This window comes from Ciona robusta, chromosome 13 (assembly GCF_009617815.1).
Source record: "Ciona robusta chromosome 13, ASM961781v2".
NCBI lineage: Eukaryota > Metazoa > Chordata > Ascidiacea > Phlebobranchia > Cionidae > Ciona > Ciona robusta.
Window position 1 is genome coordinate 4,128,151 of NC_143247.1, and position 15,909 is coordinate 4,144,059.

The 15,909-nt window shown below is 39.1% G+C and overlaps 2 protein-coding genes and 1 long non-coding RNA gene across 5 annotated transcripts; 2 read left to right on the top strand and 1 right to left on the bottom strand.

Moving 5' to 3' along the window:
- The first annotated feature begins 122 nt into the window (after positions 1–122).
- Positions 123–2,684, top strand: LOC149725944 (uncharacterized). Its single transcript, XR_016386340.1, has 4 exons — positions 123–613; positions 671–725; positions 783–811; positions 1,046–2,684. It is a non-coding gene; the product is annotated as an uncharacterized LOC149725944 (long non-coding RNA).
- A 299-nt stretch (positions 2,685–2,983) lies between these two features.
- Positions 2,984–4,654, bottom strand: LOC149725945 (uncharacterized). The gene is made up of 4 exons (XM_089891088.1): positions 4,495–4,654; positions 4,190–4,292; positions 3,774–3,905; positions 2,984–3,110 (listed from the first exon to the last, which is right to left on the bottom strand). Exons 1-4 carry the CDS (start codon positions 4,558–4,560, stop codon positions 3,073–3,075), a joined length of 339 nt encoding a protein of 112 aa, XP_089747214.1. The 5' UTR covers positions 4,561–4,654; the 3' UTR covers positions 2,984–3,072.
- Positions 4,655–6,419: 1,765 nt separating this feature from the next.
- On the top strand, positions 6,420–15,783 carry LOC149725946 (ER degradation-enhancing alpha-mannosidase-like protein 3). 3 transcript variants are annotated; one of them, XM_089891045.1, is made up of 17 exons: positions 6,420–6,655; positions 7,118–7,264; positions 7,520–7,672; positions 8,378–8,531; positions 8,823–8,928; positions 9,535–9,652; positions 9,947–10,058; positions 10,138–10,254; positions 10,535–10,702; positions 11,036–11,131; positions 11,279–11,464; positions 11,870–12,012; positions 12,359–12,551; positions 13,298–13,462; positions 13,890–14,049; positions 14,617–14,811; positions 15,144–15,783. In XM_089891045.1, the coding sequence occupies exons 1-17, from the start codon at positions 6,525–6,527 to the stop codon at positions 15,359–15,361; spliced, it is 2,562 nt and encodes an 853-aa protein (XP_089747171.1). In that variant the 5' UTR covers positions 6,420–6,524; the 3' UTR covers positions 15,362–15,783. The 3 variants fall into 3 exon arrangements, with proteins under 3 accessions (XP_089747171.1, XP_089747172.1, XP_089747173.1); XM_089891046.1 differs by having other exon boundaries at positions 6,421–6,655; positions 14,617–14,796; XM_089891047.1 differs by lacking the exon at positions 15,144–15,783 and adding an exon at positions 14,973–14,995 and having other exon boundaries at positions 6,421–6,655; positions 14,617–14,874.
- The last annotated feature ends 126 nt before the right edge of the window (positions 15,784–15,909 follow it).

Here is a 15,909-nt window from a genome sequence, read left to right on the forward strand (position 1 = left end):
GGTCGAAAGCAGCAGTGTACAACAACAGCAGTAGCGTAGAAGTTCTGTTACAACTGCAGAAGTTAAGTATTCTATTGCTTGCTATTACATAACTATAAGTATATACTACGTTTATTTCTATTTCATATTGTGTTTAATATTATGATATAACAATCTATTTTTAAAACATTTTGTTTTTAGTTCTCTTGTCGGTTCTTTATTACGTCACAGTATACGGCTTTATGACGTCGCAAACGTCTTGGTATAGTTACGTCATAATCGTTTAATTTTATAATTTAGCAATAGTTACGTCACGATCGCCGCGATTTTTCGTTTCTTGCCGTGTTTATTACGTCATAGCTATGTCGGTTTCGCTTCCTACGTCATACGGTTTGTTCTACGCGTGCGTTTCGCGATTTTTTTCCATGGGGCCCCATGCGCGTTTTGCGTCGACGCAAGGCACATTGCTTGTATATTCTAATTATATTTGCGCTATGAGCGCGAAGCAAGAAGATCAAAGAATTGGTAAAGTATAAATCACAATTGGCATTATTACGTATATAAGCTCTTTTCTAGAAACATCAACGATGTGACGTCACAGAAGCAGTGATGACGTAACAGAAGAACCTGCTTCGTAAGTTCAATGTGTTACGTCATAATTTCAAGTCTTCAAGTTTCCTTTGTTTTACAGAATATGGTATGTGACGTCACAGAAGAAGGCGAAACATGCAATGACCTTGTTGGAGGTAATTATGACGTAATAAGCATGTAGTTATTACATCACTAACGTTCCATTGTTACAGAGCCACCAAGACAAAGAACAGAGAGCAAGGTAAAATAATTATTTATTGTTTTTTTTATAATATAAATAAGTTTCGTTAAACAACTATATTTAGAACAATAACCGTTGGCAATTAAAAAGCTGGCATGTTATATGTAAACTTCAAATAACAGCTTTTGGTATATGGAAAATAATGACAATTTGAAATTCAACTTACAACGCTTAACCAAACGCGGGGTGTTGATTTTTGTTTAATAATAAAAGTAAAGTTTGTTTGTTTTACAGACGAAGAACAAAGACGGAGACGCCAATATAAGGATCTCGGTTTGAGGTGTTTGTAGGCTTAAGTGTGTATAGGCCTACTATAAGTGTGTATAGGCTTATAGTATAGGTGTCTACGCGCGAAGAAAGAAGATCAAAGACGCCGATACAGGATGTCGGTTTCAGGTGGTTTAGGCTTAGTGTTTAAGTATGAGTGTTTGTGTGTGTGTGTTAGCTGGTGCACTCTTACAGTGTTGCCAGCAGTTTGAGTGTTTGTGTGTGTGTGTTAGCTGGTGCACTCTTACAGTGTTGCCAGCAGTTTATGTATGTGTTTGTGTGCTAGCTGGTGCACTCTTACAGTGTTGCCATTTTTCTGCTGCACACTCTTACAGTGTTGCCAGCTTTTTTGCTGCACACTCTTACAGTGTTGCCAGCATTTTTTGCTGGGTCTAATGTTGCCAGCTATGTCCCCCAAGCACTTTTTAGTGTTTATATAACAAAGAAATAAATACGAGCTTAATTGTTGCATTTATTGATTAGCGTCGGTTTTGTATTGTCTCGATTTGGTCTTGGTACACATATACTCGAGTAATGTCAACGCGCAGTATAATGTATACACGTAATAACTTTTAAACTGCAATGTCTACTTCATTAATTCCATCTCTTTTGTAATACAAATTCCCTAGTTATAGATTATAATAAAACGTCATGTAGCGTGATTGGGACGATGGCCACGTCACAATTACGCTACGACGTCGATACGGTGGGTCAGAGCATTGTCATGACCCTGCGTTCGGTGCGGTTACGTCAGTTTTGATTGAGTTACTTAACGGTCAGGTTGTTGCGTGGACGTCGCCGCCAGTGATGCTACGCTAGATATTTAGGTCACTACCGGCACAGTGATGCAACGGTTAGGTCACTGTCGCGGTTCGTAACAACCTGATGCAGTTTCGTAACGGTCGATGCGGTGCGTAACATCCGGACGATATTATATTGTGTGAAGATACGACGAGAGTATCGCGGTACCAAGATGTTTTCTCAATAAGCGGTCGGGTGATGCAGGGCCGTTGTTGGCATCGACTCCTTGCAGGTGGGCGCTTGGTGGCGTGCGCACGGCAATAGTTTTGCAACAATTTTCGTTTGTTGATATTTCAGTGTTATGCAGTTATAAATGGGTTATATTTTTGTCTGTTGTATTTTTTTGTCATTGGTTTCTTTTCCTTGTTTTGGGTAAGGTCTATCCAGCAAGGGTTTCTCACCAGAGTAGAAACCCACTACCATTGGCTGGGGGCTTGTCGTGCCGTAGTGGCTTTCCACCAACGCCAGCCACATAAACTATGAAGGTATTTTAATCATGCTCTTTATTTTCCAGATCCAAACTTTTTCCAGACCCCAACTCCAACCTAACCTTTACTGCCACCTAGCGACAATAATTCTCTCACAGTATTAACACATGGTGGAGCCAAACACTACGCCGCTTAGTGGTTGTTAAATCACAAGAATGGTAGCCTCACGATGGTGCTAGAGATCAAAGAGACTGGTGACGTCACTGTGCTTATGACGTCGCTATGCTGAGGACGTCACTGCTCATGAAACTAATGCTTTTATTTCCACAATACACTGCGTGACAGCGAGTTTTGACAAATAAATTACTTCTGCATTATTTTCATGGTTAATTTGTTTTTGCAATCCTACTGGATTTTGATCACTGGTTCTCCAACCCTGGCCTGGTTTCGAACCCAGGATTCCTGGTTCTCCAACCCTGGCCTGGTTTCGAACCCAGGATCCCTGGTTCTCCAACCCTGGCCTGGATTCGAACCCAGGACCTCTGGTTCTCCAACCCTGGCCTGGATTCGAACCAAGGATCCCTGGTTCTTCAACCCTGGTCTGGATTCGAACCCAGGATCCCTGGTTCTCCAACCCTGGTCTAGATTCCACAATGAAAACATACAACAAACCATGTAATGATAATACCTTGTATTTTGCATACAAACATTTATTTATACAAAACATAAATACTGATAGGAATAACAAATTGGCTCGCTGTAATTCTAAGTTGGGTTGGGCTGTGTGTGTTCGGCTGCATGATCTGTGATGTTAATTGAACAATGAAAAAAAATAACACAAAGTGAAACTTCATTGGTGTGGTATGACATAGGTTTTTATATAATGGTTATACCAGGGTACAAACCCATGCTAACACTGTGGATGGCGCCACTATGCTGAAGTTTTGTGGACAGATTATGCTCGAAGGCTTGTGTGTGTGTGATGTTAATCAATAAATAAATTATGATTATTTGATATATTAAATATTTAGAAAATTAATATCTATACAACTATACATGTTAATTGTGTTTCTATTTCCACAGGGCTGGACAATCTAAATAAAATCCATTCATAAAATACGACAATTAACATGAATCATAACAGCCTGAGGTATTTAAACATTAAGTATAAATTTAAAAGTTTTTGCAGTTTATGCCACTACATTTCAAACAACTAAATACATGTGGTGTTATATATCCAGTATTTCTCCCAAACTGCCGCTCAAAAAAGAATAAAAAAGTTGCATTTATTAATTTTAATATTGTTTTTATTTTCCAGGTATGTTTGACCACTTTCAGTTTACTTTTACGATCTTATTCAGAGTAACTACAGTGATAACTTTTAATTAAATTTCAATTAAAAAGTAACTGATAAATTTTGTGAATCTATTTCATTAAGAATATTTGATTAACACAAGCTTAATCACCGTGTTCACATTCTTTATTATGTTTATGTGACTTTTTCTTCGACTTTTCGTATGGGTTTCGTTCGTCGTCAGAATCCTCGCTTTCTGATGAACTTTCACCCACAGTGCGCGGTTTCTTGTAGATACAACAACCTGGTGGGGTTAGGGGGTTAGTGGGTTTTTAATTTTAATTTGTTGTATAAAGGTATTTTGGTTGGTCCGTGATTATTGTCGATATCATGAGTGCGTATGACATATATTGCCTGTGCATTTTTACAACCTTACAAATTTCTCTTGCATATTTTAATGTAGATTTGGCTCACTGGTTGAAACATGTTTGTAAACAATCATGCGTGGGCGGTCATCATATTCTGTAGATTATTTATGGGCACATATATGGTACAAAGTGATAATTATGGAGGCAACTTGTAACTTACATTTTGACGATTTCTTTCCCATATTTTCATTATCAACGGTGTCTGTTGCCCAGTTTACGTTTCGTCTTGGTTGTCGTAATGAAAGTCGGACTTCCTCGGTTTGCTGAAATTATTAATGAATATTTACTGTTTATATGGATGTCATACGTGGTAAATCGTAAGCTGACACAAGGTGTATGAAACAGAACATCGTGTTATAACGACTGTCATTGCCCCGCCAAGATAAATAGGTCAGATTTTTATCCGTAAAACAAATATAGCTATATATTTTAGCATATTAAACATTAGATCACCCAATAACTCACATTATTAGTTTCTGTGAGAGTTATTGTTGTTGTTCTGGTTGTTGAACTTTCCGCAGTGTTTGACATTTTGAACAAATTAACAATTCCTTCAAATATAATATTGATCTGGTCTGCGAACGAGAATTAGAAATAAATGTTTTATCGACATTGAATATATAGAAAAATAAAGCTTGTTATGCAGAAAAATGAAAACAAATTGCCTTCAAAATTAATTTGTAGGATTTAAATATTCTAAAACTAATTTCAAACAAAAATTTCTAAGTATACACGAGTTAAGTTGTTGGTGGTGTTTGTTATTGTTTAGACATACTTATCTATACATTTATAGAATATTTACCACCACAGTATGCGTAAATGTTGGCTGTACAACTTTATATATAGACAGCTATTCCTATGCGTCAAAACAAACTGTAATCAATACTTCATGTGAAGTTGACACTCGTGCTTTATAAGGGGAATTTCTTTTCGGTTTATGTTGTGTTTTTGTTTGTTTGTGAGCAACTGTAGGTAGCAGGTTATGTATTTTAAGCGATAAATAGTTAATGCAGTTTGTTTTTATTTGTTTATTTACTGTTGTTTACTAAATTGCATGTTTGTTTACATAATAAACGTAAATATATTAGACGTGGGTAGTAGACAGTATAGGGTTTGGGTGTTCGAATTAAGTTTTTAATTCTGAATTTGTTGTAATTGTGTTGGTTTATTTGTATTAAAATTAATATGTATATTTGTTTGTTATGATTAAACACTGAAATGTGAATTTTGGGTTGTTTTTCTTGCGAAAAGTTAGTGTTTGTGTATTAATTATGACTTTTATTGACTTCACATTGACATATTTTGTGTTTTGGGGATGAAATAATGATTAAATTCGCTACTCCCCATTTAAAATTACGTATGCTTGGCAGCGACATCTAGTAGTTGGTCATGCTAAAAATATTCAATCGCACGGTGGGGATAGGGACCTGTCACTAAGTGGCGTAATTTCTAAGAGAGCAAATTTATTAGGGGAGTTATAAGAATATTAAAAGATAACTAAACAATAAACAAACGTTACAACAATAATGTTAATAATCGTCCTAGTCAAAATACTTAATTAAAACATTAAATTTGTTTATTTTTAAAGTTGTGCTCTTAACGCCAACTAGTGTTATTTGTTTTAGAAAATTTTGGTCACAAGATGTTGCCGTAGAGCAGTCTCTTGGTGGCGTAATTACAAAATAAGCAAGCGAATCTGGGGTGTGTTATAAACATTCTAATTTAATTAATTTGATGTTTTATTGCTAATTATGTCCATTTCAGTAATTGTTTATCCAAAAACATATTTTATTTAATGTTCAATAAAACTTTTACCAAAATTGAAAAACACCGGCCACCAAACGCGTGTAATTATTTCGTCCCCACACCACAATCGTGGAAATTCGCTTCGTGGATTGTTATGCTTGTCAGAGATGAAAAGCTTTTGTTTTATTTTTGAAGTCAATATTTTAAAGAAGCTAAAATAACTGTAAATATTAGTTAAATTAATGTTTCAATTGGTAACTTGATTATTTGTGCACTTTTACTTTGGATATATTTGGTTTGAATTGGAGTGTAAAAGCAGTTTATAACGTTTATTGTGGCAGTGAAGAATTCTCCGACTCTCCGTTAAGTTGCGTATTAGTTTGATGTTTATAGGAGTTAGCGGGCAGGTTGGGGGAGGATTCTTCATTAGGTTGGGGGAGGATCTTCATTAGGTCCAATTATATTTACAACTTGTATAGTGTGTTGCTGTATAATCTTAAAAATCCGTTTGATTTGGTGTTGTAGGGTAAATCCATTCATGCAGAGTATGTTCATCCATAAGCGTGTTATAAACAATGTTGTTTTACCTTTACTTGTATTAAGTTCTTGCCTAAGAGACAATACATGGTCATTCATTTATTAATCACAAATTTCTGCTTATTTTCCAGGTATAGGATAATCACACAAACTAGAGCCGATATAAACGCAGAAAGTTAATAATAAAGGTGGTTTCCACCTCATACAGCAGAATGGTTCAGGTACTAAGGTTGTACAGGTTCCCCCCGTATGTGTGGGTCTCATGCTTCCTATCAGTCATGTGTTTATCCGGGCAAGCGTTGGGGCCGAAGGCGATCGCTTCAACGCAGAGGCTCGAACTCAGGTGGGGCTGTTTATGGGTTTGTGGCTTTATCGCTACTCTCTGTATATATTGCTATTTGGCTTGAGGTCGCAAACAAATTGCTCAGTTTATGGAGCAAAGCCAACGTGCAAGATATACAGGTGTACGAACGATTTTATTTAATACTTCTGGTTGCTTACTATAGTTTGGTGAGACCTTGTCAGGAACTGCCATCTGCCAACTTGGTTAGAGCGATTCCTCTGTAGATCAAAGGAACAAAAGTTCAAGGCTCGACGCTGTATAGTTATGCACTTGAGATGTGGAAACTTAGGCCAAAGTTGCCCAACATTGCACATAAATATATATGTTAACCCATCTAACCCCAACCTCTCAACTGTTGTTGTCTTTTTATACCAGAATAATCAGGTTTTATTTTTTTCACACAACTAGGACAAGATATTCATGCTAAATAGTTATATTACCAATATAACCCCCACCCCACAGAGACAAAGTCCTTGAGATGTTCAACCACGCATACAACGCTTATATGACCAACGCATACCCCGCAGATGAGTTGATGCCGATCGCATGCAAGGGTCGAATACGGGGTGTTACGCCTTCAAGGGGCGACATTGATGATACGCTGGGGAAGTATGTTGTTTCTATGGTTGTATATGTTGTATCTATGTTGTTACATCTTTATATTTCTAATATTCATTGTTTATTTGACGTCTCGTTCCTTTTGTGAATTCAATTTCCAGCATGTTTTGCAGTTTCTGATTTGTTATAAATTGCACATTTTAAACTCCCGTTGTATTATGCTGTGTCCTATTTTGTTGACTGTTTTCCAATTTTCTAAAAAAAAATCATATAAAGAAAATTTCCCATAAAGTATTTTTGTTTCAGTTTCTCGTTGACCCTTGTTGACACGTTGGACACGCTTGCGCTGCTTGGGTTGCACGATGAGTTCGAGGTGGCCGTGCGTCGAGTGGAACGCGATGTGTCGTTGAACGCTGATCTTCTCGTGTCTGTGTTTGAGACGAATATCAGGATGCTGGGGTGAGGGGGTTATAGGGGGTTTATATGTGGGGTGGTTATGTCTTGTATTTAAGTAAAGTGGTGTAAGGTATATATAAGGTAATGGATGTGATGTGGTTACGTAAATGTTGTTACAACATGGTAAAATTTTAGATTATCAACATTTAAATTCCTCATACATGCATGACCACAAACAAATCTTTATCACACCAACATTGCATCCGCCATTTGGTAATATATCCTGAATCATGAACACATTGGTGATGTCTTCCCGTATGGCAGATGAAACAATGGTGTAAAAAATTCTACCATAAGAGCTGTTTAATTATATAATATATATTTTATTCTATATTATTGGATTAATATTTTTTTGAGGAGTATTTTTAATATTCTAATAAATTATCTGAAGGAAATAACCTAAAGAAATCTAACACATTGAAGATATTTGGTACAAGATTGTAATGTTTAAATGTTGTTGACTTTGTAAAACTAAGTTTGTCTTTTAACGAAAAACTTAGATTTATGCTGTTTATTTTGTGAGCACTGAGTTTTGTAGTTGCTACATATTTAACTTGTTTGGGATCGAGTCTATTTCTTCCAAAACGACACCCTAGCTGTCCATACCAGTAAAACTAGGATGTTAAAACATATTATGATGTCACCCGTTTCAAAATCTGGGTCGAAATGCCACCCCATACCACCCCCTATTTACGCCTGTGCACGCAGGGGTTTACTTGGTGGTCACTCAGCAGCATTAGAACTCCAGGAAAGTCACAACCGGATGAAGTGGTATAATGGTTCATTACTTAGGATGGCTAAGGAGCTTGGTGACAGGTTGTTACCAGCGTTTAATACATCAACAGGGATGCCTATGAGTCGTGTAAGGGCATTGTGATGTCATATATATGTATATTACGATGCATGGTTATAATTTGTTCACAGATGAGTTGTCCAAATTATCAGTCATGTATAAAAACAATCACCCACAAAGTTACATACGTGGTAACTGTTTTGACCCCCCCCCATGTGAGGATAAATAAGCACAAGTTAGGTTTATGCTTGTCTATAAATAGTCTTGTTAAAGACCTTAACAACATGAAATAGACTATTGGTTTTTTTATAACTCCGATATTCATGCATGCCAGAAATATTGACAATCATTATATTACAGATAAACTTATCAACCGGATCCGTTCGTCGATTGAAAGATCGCGACACTTGCACCGCGTGTGCCGGGACGACTATACTGGAGATGTCGGCGTTATCTAGATTTACAGGTGATGACATTATACAGATATTATTGTGGAGGTTACGCTAAATATGTTGGTGCCGGGTGTATTATAAGTGTGAAAGAGGGCCAATGCTTGGCGTATCTGTCCATGGACAAGACACTTAACAGCAAACCCTGGTGATGTCTTGACTTATGGCAGATGAAATGTTGGTCCTTTAAGATCACAAAACAAACAATTGCCACAAGATCTCTTTCACACTCATAATATTATCCTTTGTTATAGGTATATATAGGTATATAGATGCCGTAACATTTTCTAACAATCACCATTGTTGAATCATAATTACTTCCATTGTTCTCGTGATGATAATTGTTTAATTGTTACCAAACAATGAAATCATCCGATTATATCGAAACGTTGTTTCTACAATCATTAAATGTATTTTGGGAAACTTTTGCTTACAGTGGATTTGTTTAATTATTATTTTTTACATATATATATATATAATTAGGCTTTTGACAAAAGTTTTGGTAAAATTTTACTGAAACGTTTAATGATTTTTTTCAGTTGACCCAATATGCAGTATAATTATAATATTCAAACATTGTAACTATATGTTTTAAACATAACATTACATTGGTAATATTGCAGGCGACCCAGTGTACGAGGATCGAGCACGCGAAGCCATGGATTATTTGTGGTCGAGGAGACAACGATCGTCCGATCTTATGGGGACCGTACTTAATGTCGAGAACGGGGAGTGGGTTAGGTGGGTGGGGGTTGTTGGGGTTAGGGGGTGTATGGGTTAGAGGGGGGGTGTGGGGTTAGAGGGGGTGGGGGTTAGAGGGGGGGTGGGTTGGATGGGCGGTTAGGGGGTTTGAGACATGGCATAAATTTTGCCTTCAATGAAATCATCTTATCTAAATAGATTGTAGGTATTTCATGGAACTTAGTCATGACTTATTTCGTTACAAGGATCGTCTTCATGAGCATTAATCTTATATATAGCAATTATATTACAATGGTGTTCTTATACATAACAATGTATATTATGACATCACAGGAAAGAAAGTGGAATAGGAGCCGGCATTGATTCATATTATGAATATTTATTGAAAGCTTATATATTGTTGGGTGATGACACATATCTACACAGGTTTAATACGCATTATCAGGTAAGGTTGTTGCTTCTAGGTGTAATGTTTTATAGACTGTTGGTTTTTTTGAAATAAGTTACATTCAACCCCCCTACAGGCCATCAAGCAATACGTAGCACAAGGCCCGATGATGATCGACGTGTTGATGCACAAACCAACCACGGCAGCAAGGAACTTCATCGACGCACTGTCAGCATTCTGGCCCGGACTACAGGTGCTGTGTTTGATGTGTTATATGTGTCCATGGTGTCCAATGTGTCATTTGTGTTATACGTGTCCAATGTTCAATGAGTGCCATTTGTGTCCGCTGTGTCATTTGTGTCCAAGTGTCTGTAATGTGTGCATGTTAAATGCGCCATATGTGTCCAAGGTGTCATATGTGCAACATGTACCTTATGTGTCCAAAGTGTCATTTCATGAGGGAAATGTGCTCCATGTTAATATGTGTCCACCATACACTCCATGCACCCACTTACACAACCATTACACCCCAGGTATTGAAAGGAGATTTAAAATCAGCCATCGAGACGCACGAACTCCTGTACCAAGTATTCACTCGTCATACTTTCCTCCCTGAAGCTTTCACAACATCGTTCGATGTACATTGGGGGCAGTATCCCCTTCGTCCTGAGTTCGCTGAAAGTACCTACCTACTATACAAGGTAAGTTATAATAAGGGATATGTAAGTGTAATGTTAAGTATAGGCACTGAGAGGTAATGGGTTCAAAACTTGAGGCTGCCACCATTGTGGGTGTGTGGACAATTATTCCAACCCAGTGGCTAACCATGAATTTAAACGTTTAGCTTGGCTATGTAGTTTACCATAGTGTGCATTCGTATTAGTTATGTAATCATAACATCACAACTAATGAGCTTTGCAGCAACTTTAATTTCTAGCTTCTCAGGATTTTAAAATCTTATATTTAAGTTTACCAAGCTATATATGTAGTGATGACTGATGTCATCATAACTAATGACATCATCACGTTACCAGGCAACGGGCGACCCATACTACCTACAAGTTGGGAAAACAATTTTGGAAAACCTTGAGAGTCGAGCGAGGGTGGAATGCGGGTACGCTGGGATTAAGGTTTGTTGTTGTTGTTGTTGTGCTTGTTGTGTCTGTTGTTGTTACTTATTGATGTGTTGTTTCCATTTAACGGCACAAACAGACGGTCAGTTTAATGCAACAACTTATGTCTTTAATGCGGCAACATATTTACACCCCCTACTACAGGATGTTCGTACCTTCACCCACGAGGACCGCATGGATTCTTACTTCCTTGCCGAGATGTTTAAATATCTTTACTTACTTTTCTCACCATCCCCAGAGGATCTAGGGATCAACATTGACAACTATGTGTTAACCACTGAGGCGCATCTGCTACCTCTCAAACTATCGCTACTATCGCCTCATAATAAGGTCGGTTGTGATGTCATAATCCTATATATTACATCATAAATATAGAGATAATGTTATGGGTGCTTAGGGTAACATGTTACCCTGAGTTTTGAAACAGGGGTGACAAATATTTTAGCACACCTGTTTTAAGCTGTTACCCCTTCATTTAGCATCCAATATCTGGGTTCTAGTTTCACATCAAATGTCATATTACTGTGGGATAGGATGGACACCGTTAACGCATAATATCCCGTATTTTCTAACCGTGATTTGAGTTTTCTTCAGCATTGATAATCAACATAGTTTGAAACATCTGCTCAACATGAGTTTAGCATCCAATATCTGGGCTCTAATTTTACATAACATGTCGTATAACCTCTTCTATAATCTAGTCTTCTTCAGCATAAATAATTCTACTGTTTCCAGACGAAAACCAAGTTCACGTTGTCCAGTGTTGACCGATCATGTTCTAATTCTGATTACGTTAAGAGCGGAAACTTGAGGTCAATCCACGAGTTGCGCAGCACTGTCAAAGTTGATGCGATTAACGTGAAGCAGCCAACGCAGTGGTGGGTGTATGGGTTAATTAAGGGGACATCATATATTTGTGGGGCATAATAGTGGTGTTGTGGGTTAACCCAAGAACTCTTGTAGAGTGTAAAAATAAAATAATAAAAAGCTATTGTAGCATTTATTTGTGAAATGTTGGTACCAAGATAAATGGCAATAGAGCTGTTTTACAAAACAAGTATAATATGCCTGGCAACAACAATATATTGTATATTTTAAGTGATGTAAGGGTAGTTTATAGTTGGCATTAAAAAAAAGGATATTTTTTAATATGTTACCCCAAGTATACTGCCACACCCTGCCCCCCTTTTACCCCACCTCATCTAACACCCCCCTTTATTCCAGCCCCAACAGCCCCACCCCCTCTCCCACCCAATGGGTCGGCCCCCGAACCCTCAAAGCATCTGAGTTGATCCCAAACAACCAACAACACATCGCGATCCTTAAAAGGATGGGGATAACCATGGTTGTGTTGAAGGATGGGAAGATCCAGCTTGTGCAACACCACAACATGGCTTCTACACCAAGGGATGCTACAGTACGTTCATATCTTAGCGCATTTTACCTTAGATTAGTTGCCCCACCAACGACTGCTTATAAGCCTTATATAGATTTATAGGTAGTAGTTATGTAACTTATATTGTCGCATGGCGGGCAACGACAGTCGTTATAACATGGGTGTTCTGTTTCATACACCCCGTGCCCGCTTACAAGTTACCACGTATGTTACTTATTTATCCTGGCATGGTGGAGCAACAACAGTCGTTATAACACAGGTGTTCTGTTTCATACACCTCGTGCCAGCTTACAAGTTACCACGTACGTAACTTATTTATCCTCGAATGGCGGGACAAACGACAGTTGTTATAACACAGGTGTTCTGTTTCATACACCTTGTGTCCGCTTACAAGTTACCACGTATGTAACTTATTTATCCTGGCATGGTGGAGCAACAACAGTCGTTATAACACAGGTGTTCTGTTTCATACACCTCGTGCCCGCTTACAAGTTACCACGTACGTAACTTATTTATCCTTGCATGGCGAGGCAACGACAGTCGTTATAACACAGGTGTTCTGTTTCATACACCTCGTGCCAGCTTACAAGTTACCACGTACGTAACTTATTTATCCTGGCATGGTGGAGCAACAACAGTCGTTATAACACAGGTGTTCTGTTTTATACACCTCGTGCCCGCCTACAAGTTACCACGTATGTTACTTGTGTGTGATTGTTTATATGTATATATAGCTAAACAACTTACACCCACTAAACAACCCCCAGGAAGGTACAATGTTCATGCATGAGATGATGGAATTATCCAAGAAAGCCGAAGCTCCACAAAACCCACTGTACATACAAATACTTAGTAGACCGTACAAAGGATCTCTTGCACTACGGGCCCAACCAGCGCAGTTTGGTCCCAGTTTCGATTCAATTGAAGGAGGGGTAAGTGTGTGTTGTAACTGGAGGCTCCCAGGTTCAAGGCTCACTGTGGTGGCTACGATTCAGTGTGTGCCTCGTAACTGGAGGCTCCCGGGTTCAAGGCTCACTGTGGTGGCTACGATTCAGTGTGTGCCTCGTAACTGGAGGCTCCCAGGTTCAAGGCTCACTGTGGTGGCTACGATTCAGTGTGTGCCTCGTAACTGGAGGCTCCCGGGTTCAAGGCTCACTGTTGTGGTTACGATTCAGTGTGTGCCTCGTAACTGGAGGCTCCCGGGTTCAAGGCTCACTGTGGTGGCTACGATTCAGTGTGTGCCTCGTAACTGGAGGCTCCCGGGTTCAAGGCTCACTGTGGTGGCTACGATTCAGTGTGTGCTTCGTAACTGGAGGCTCCCGGGTTCAAGGCTCCCTGTGGTAACAACTGCATCCTTAGGTATCGGGCTACGCAGTAATATCCGACCCAGTTGATGGATGTTCTAACTCCCAACACCCGGTCAAGGGTAAGATTGTGGTGGCCGAACGTGGAAGTTGTATGTTTGTACAGAAAGCTAAGGTGGCGGAGTCACAAGGAGCTGTTGGGATCATTATAACTGGTGAGTGTTGAGGTAATGGGGTCTAGATGGTAGCACCCTGGATGTTGGGGTAATGGGGTCTAGATGGTAGCACCCTGGGTGTTGGGGTAATGGGGTCTAGATGGTAGCACCCTGGGTGTTGGGGTAATGGGGTCTAGATGGTAGCACCCTGGGTGTTGGGGTAATGTGGTCTAGATGGTAGCACCCTGGGTGTTTGGGTAATGGGGTCTATATGGTAGCACCCTGGGTGTTGGGGTAATGGGGTCTAGATGGTAGCACCCTGGGTGTTGGGGTAATGGGGTCTAGATGGTAGCACCCTGGGTGTTGGGGTAATGTGGTCTAGATGGTAGCACCCTGGGTGTTTGGGTAATGGGGTCTATATGGTAGCACCCTGGGTGTTGGGGTAATGGGGTCTAGATGGTAGCACCCTGGGTGTTGGGGTAATAGACCTACATCTCAGGCGTGCCTCACTGAAGACCTCACCCTTATAGAATGGAATCTCTATTATTGAGTGTTTATAAACTGCCTCAGTTGGCTCTAGATAGAATCTCTCGAAATAATGCAAAGTAATGTTTTATGACATCACAGACAATGTTGCTGACTCATCATTTGAAGGGAGTTCCCCGTTTGCGATGGCAGGAGACGACGAAACAATCGTCAACATCCCAGCGATGTTCCTTTTCACTAAAGAAGGAGGGATCATCAGGGATTTGATCCGGGATGCGGGGGAGCTTCGTCTTTTTCTTTCCAATCATCTCAAACCACTGCGTAAGTTGGAAAAATGTTTGTGCAGAAAAATAATCACTCACAAAGTTACATACATGGTAACTAGTAAGCGGGAACGAGGTGTATGAAACAGAACACCTGTGTTATAACGACTGTAGTTGCCCCGCCATGCGAGGATAAATAAGTCACATACATGGTAACTAGTAAGCGGGAACGAGGTGTATGAAACAGAATACCCGTGTTATAACAACTTTGTTGCCCGGCCAAGCGAGGATAAGTAAGTTACATAAAGCGGGTAAGTGATGACCACTGGGTTGGAGCAAGTTAAGTGTCTTGCTCCTGCCCAAGAACACACACACAACATATAAACCTGGAAATTTTGTTTACAGATGAAATTATGCTCGAGGAGATTGACGTCCCCGCTGATGTGTCAAGCGACACCAATAATGTACAACCCCCACCCGTTGAAGTGTCAAGCGACACTGTAAGTGAACAACCCCCACCCACTAAAGTGTCAAGCGACACCAATAGTGTACAACCCCCACCCACTAAAGTGTCAAGCGACACCAATAGTGAACAACCCCCACCCCCTAAGGGGGAATTTTAACCTCATATTTATTCGGTGCTACTTTAGTGCAATATCATAATACCTATTATGATGTCATCAATTGTTGGTGAACTAACGAGATATTGTTTCGTTTACCTGTTTATGATGTCATAATTAATGTTATTGTCCGAACAAGAGTTTGTTGATGATGTCACTTTGCCATAGATGATGTCACAATGTTTATTGTTATGAAATTTTTTCGTTCGATGTTTTGCACTTTCTACCACTTGGTGGGGCAAATATTTCTTTGTTTGTTCTTTTATGACGTGGCAGTAGCTGATTGGCCGATTTACTGTGATCACTGATGCGTGACACTTTTATTTCCGAGGCCACGAGGTCATAATGGTTATTATGACATCATAGATGTGCAACGTATCAGTTTGATATGTTGTTTCTATAATAAACATTTTAAAAGATTTCTATTCTTTGCTAAGATCGAAAATTGGAAAGCGAAACTTATTTATTTTCATAGAAATCAAATACTTTTTGTAGAAGCGGTTTTAGAATTGCAAGTTGTTGATGTCATTATTAATTACGTCATGTAAGTT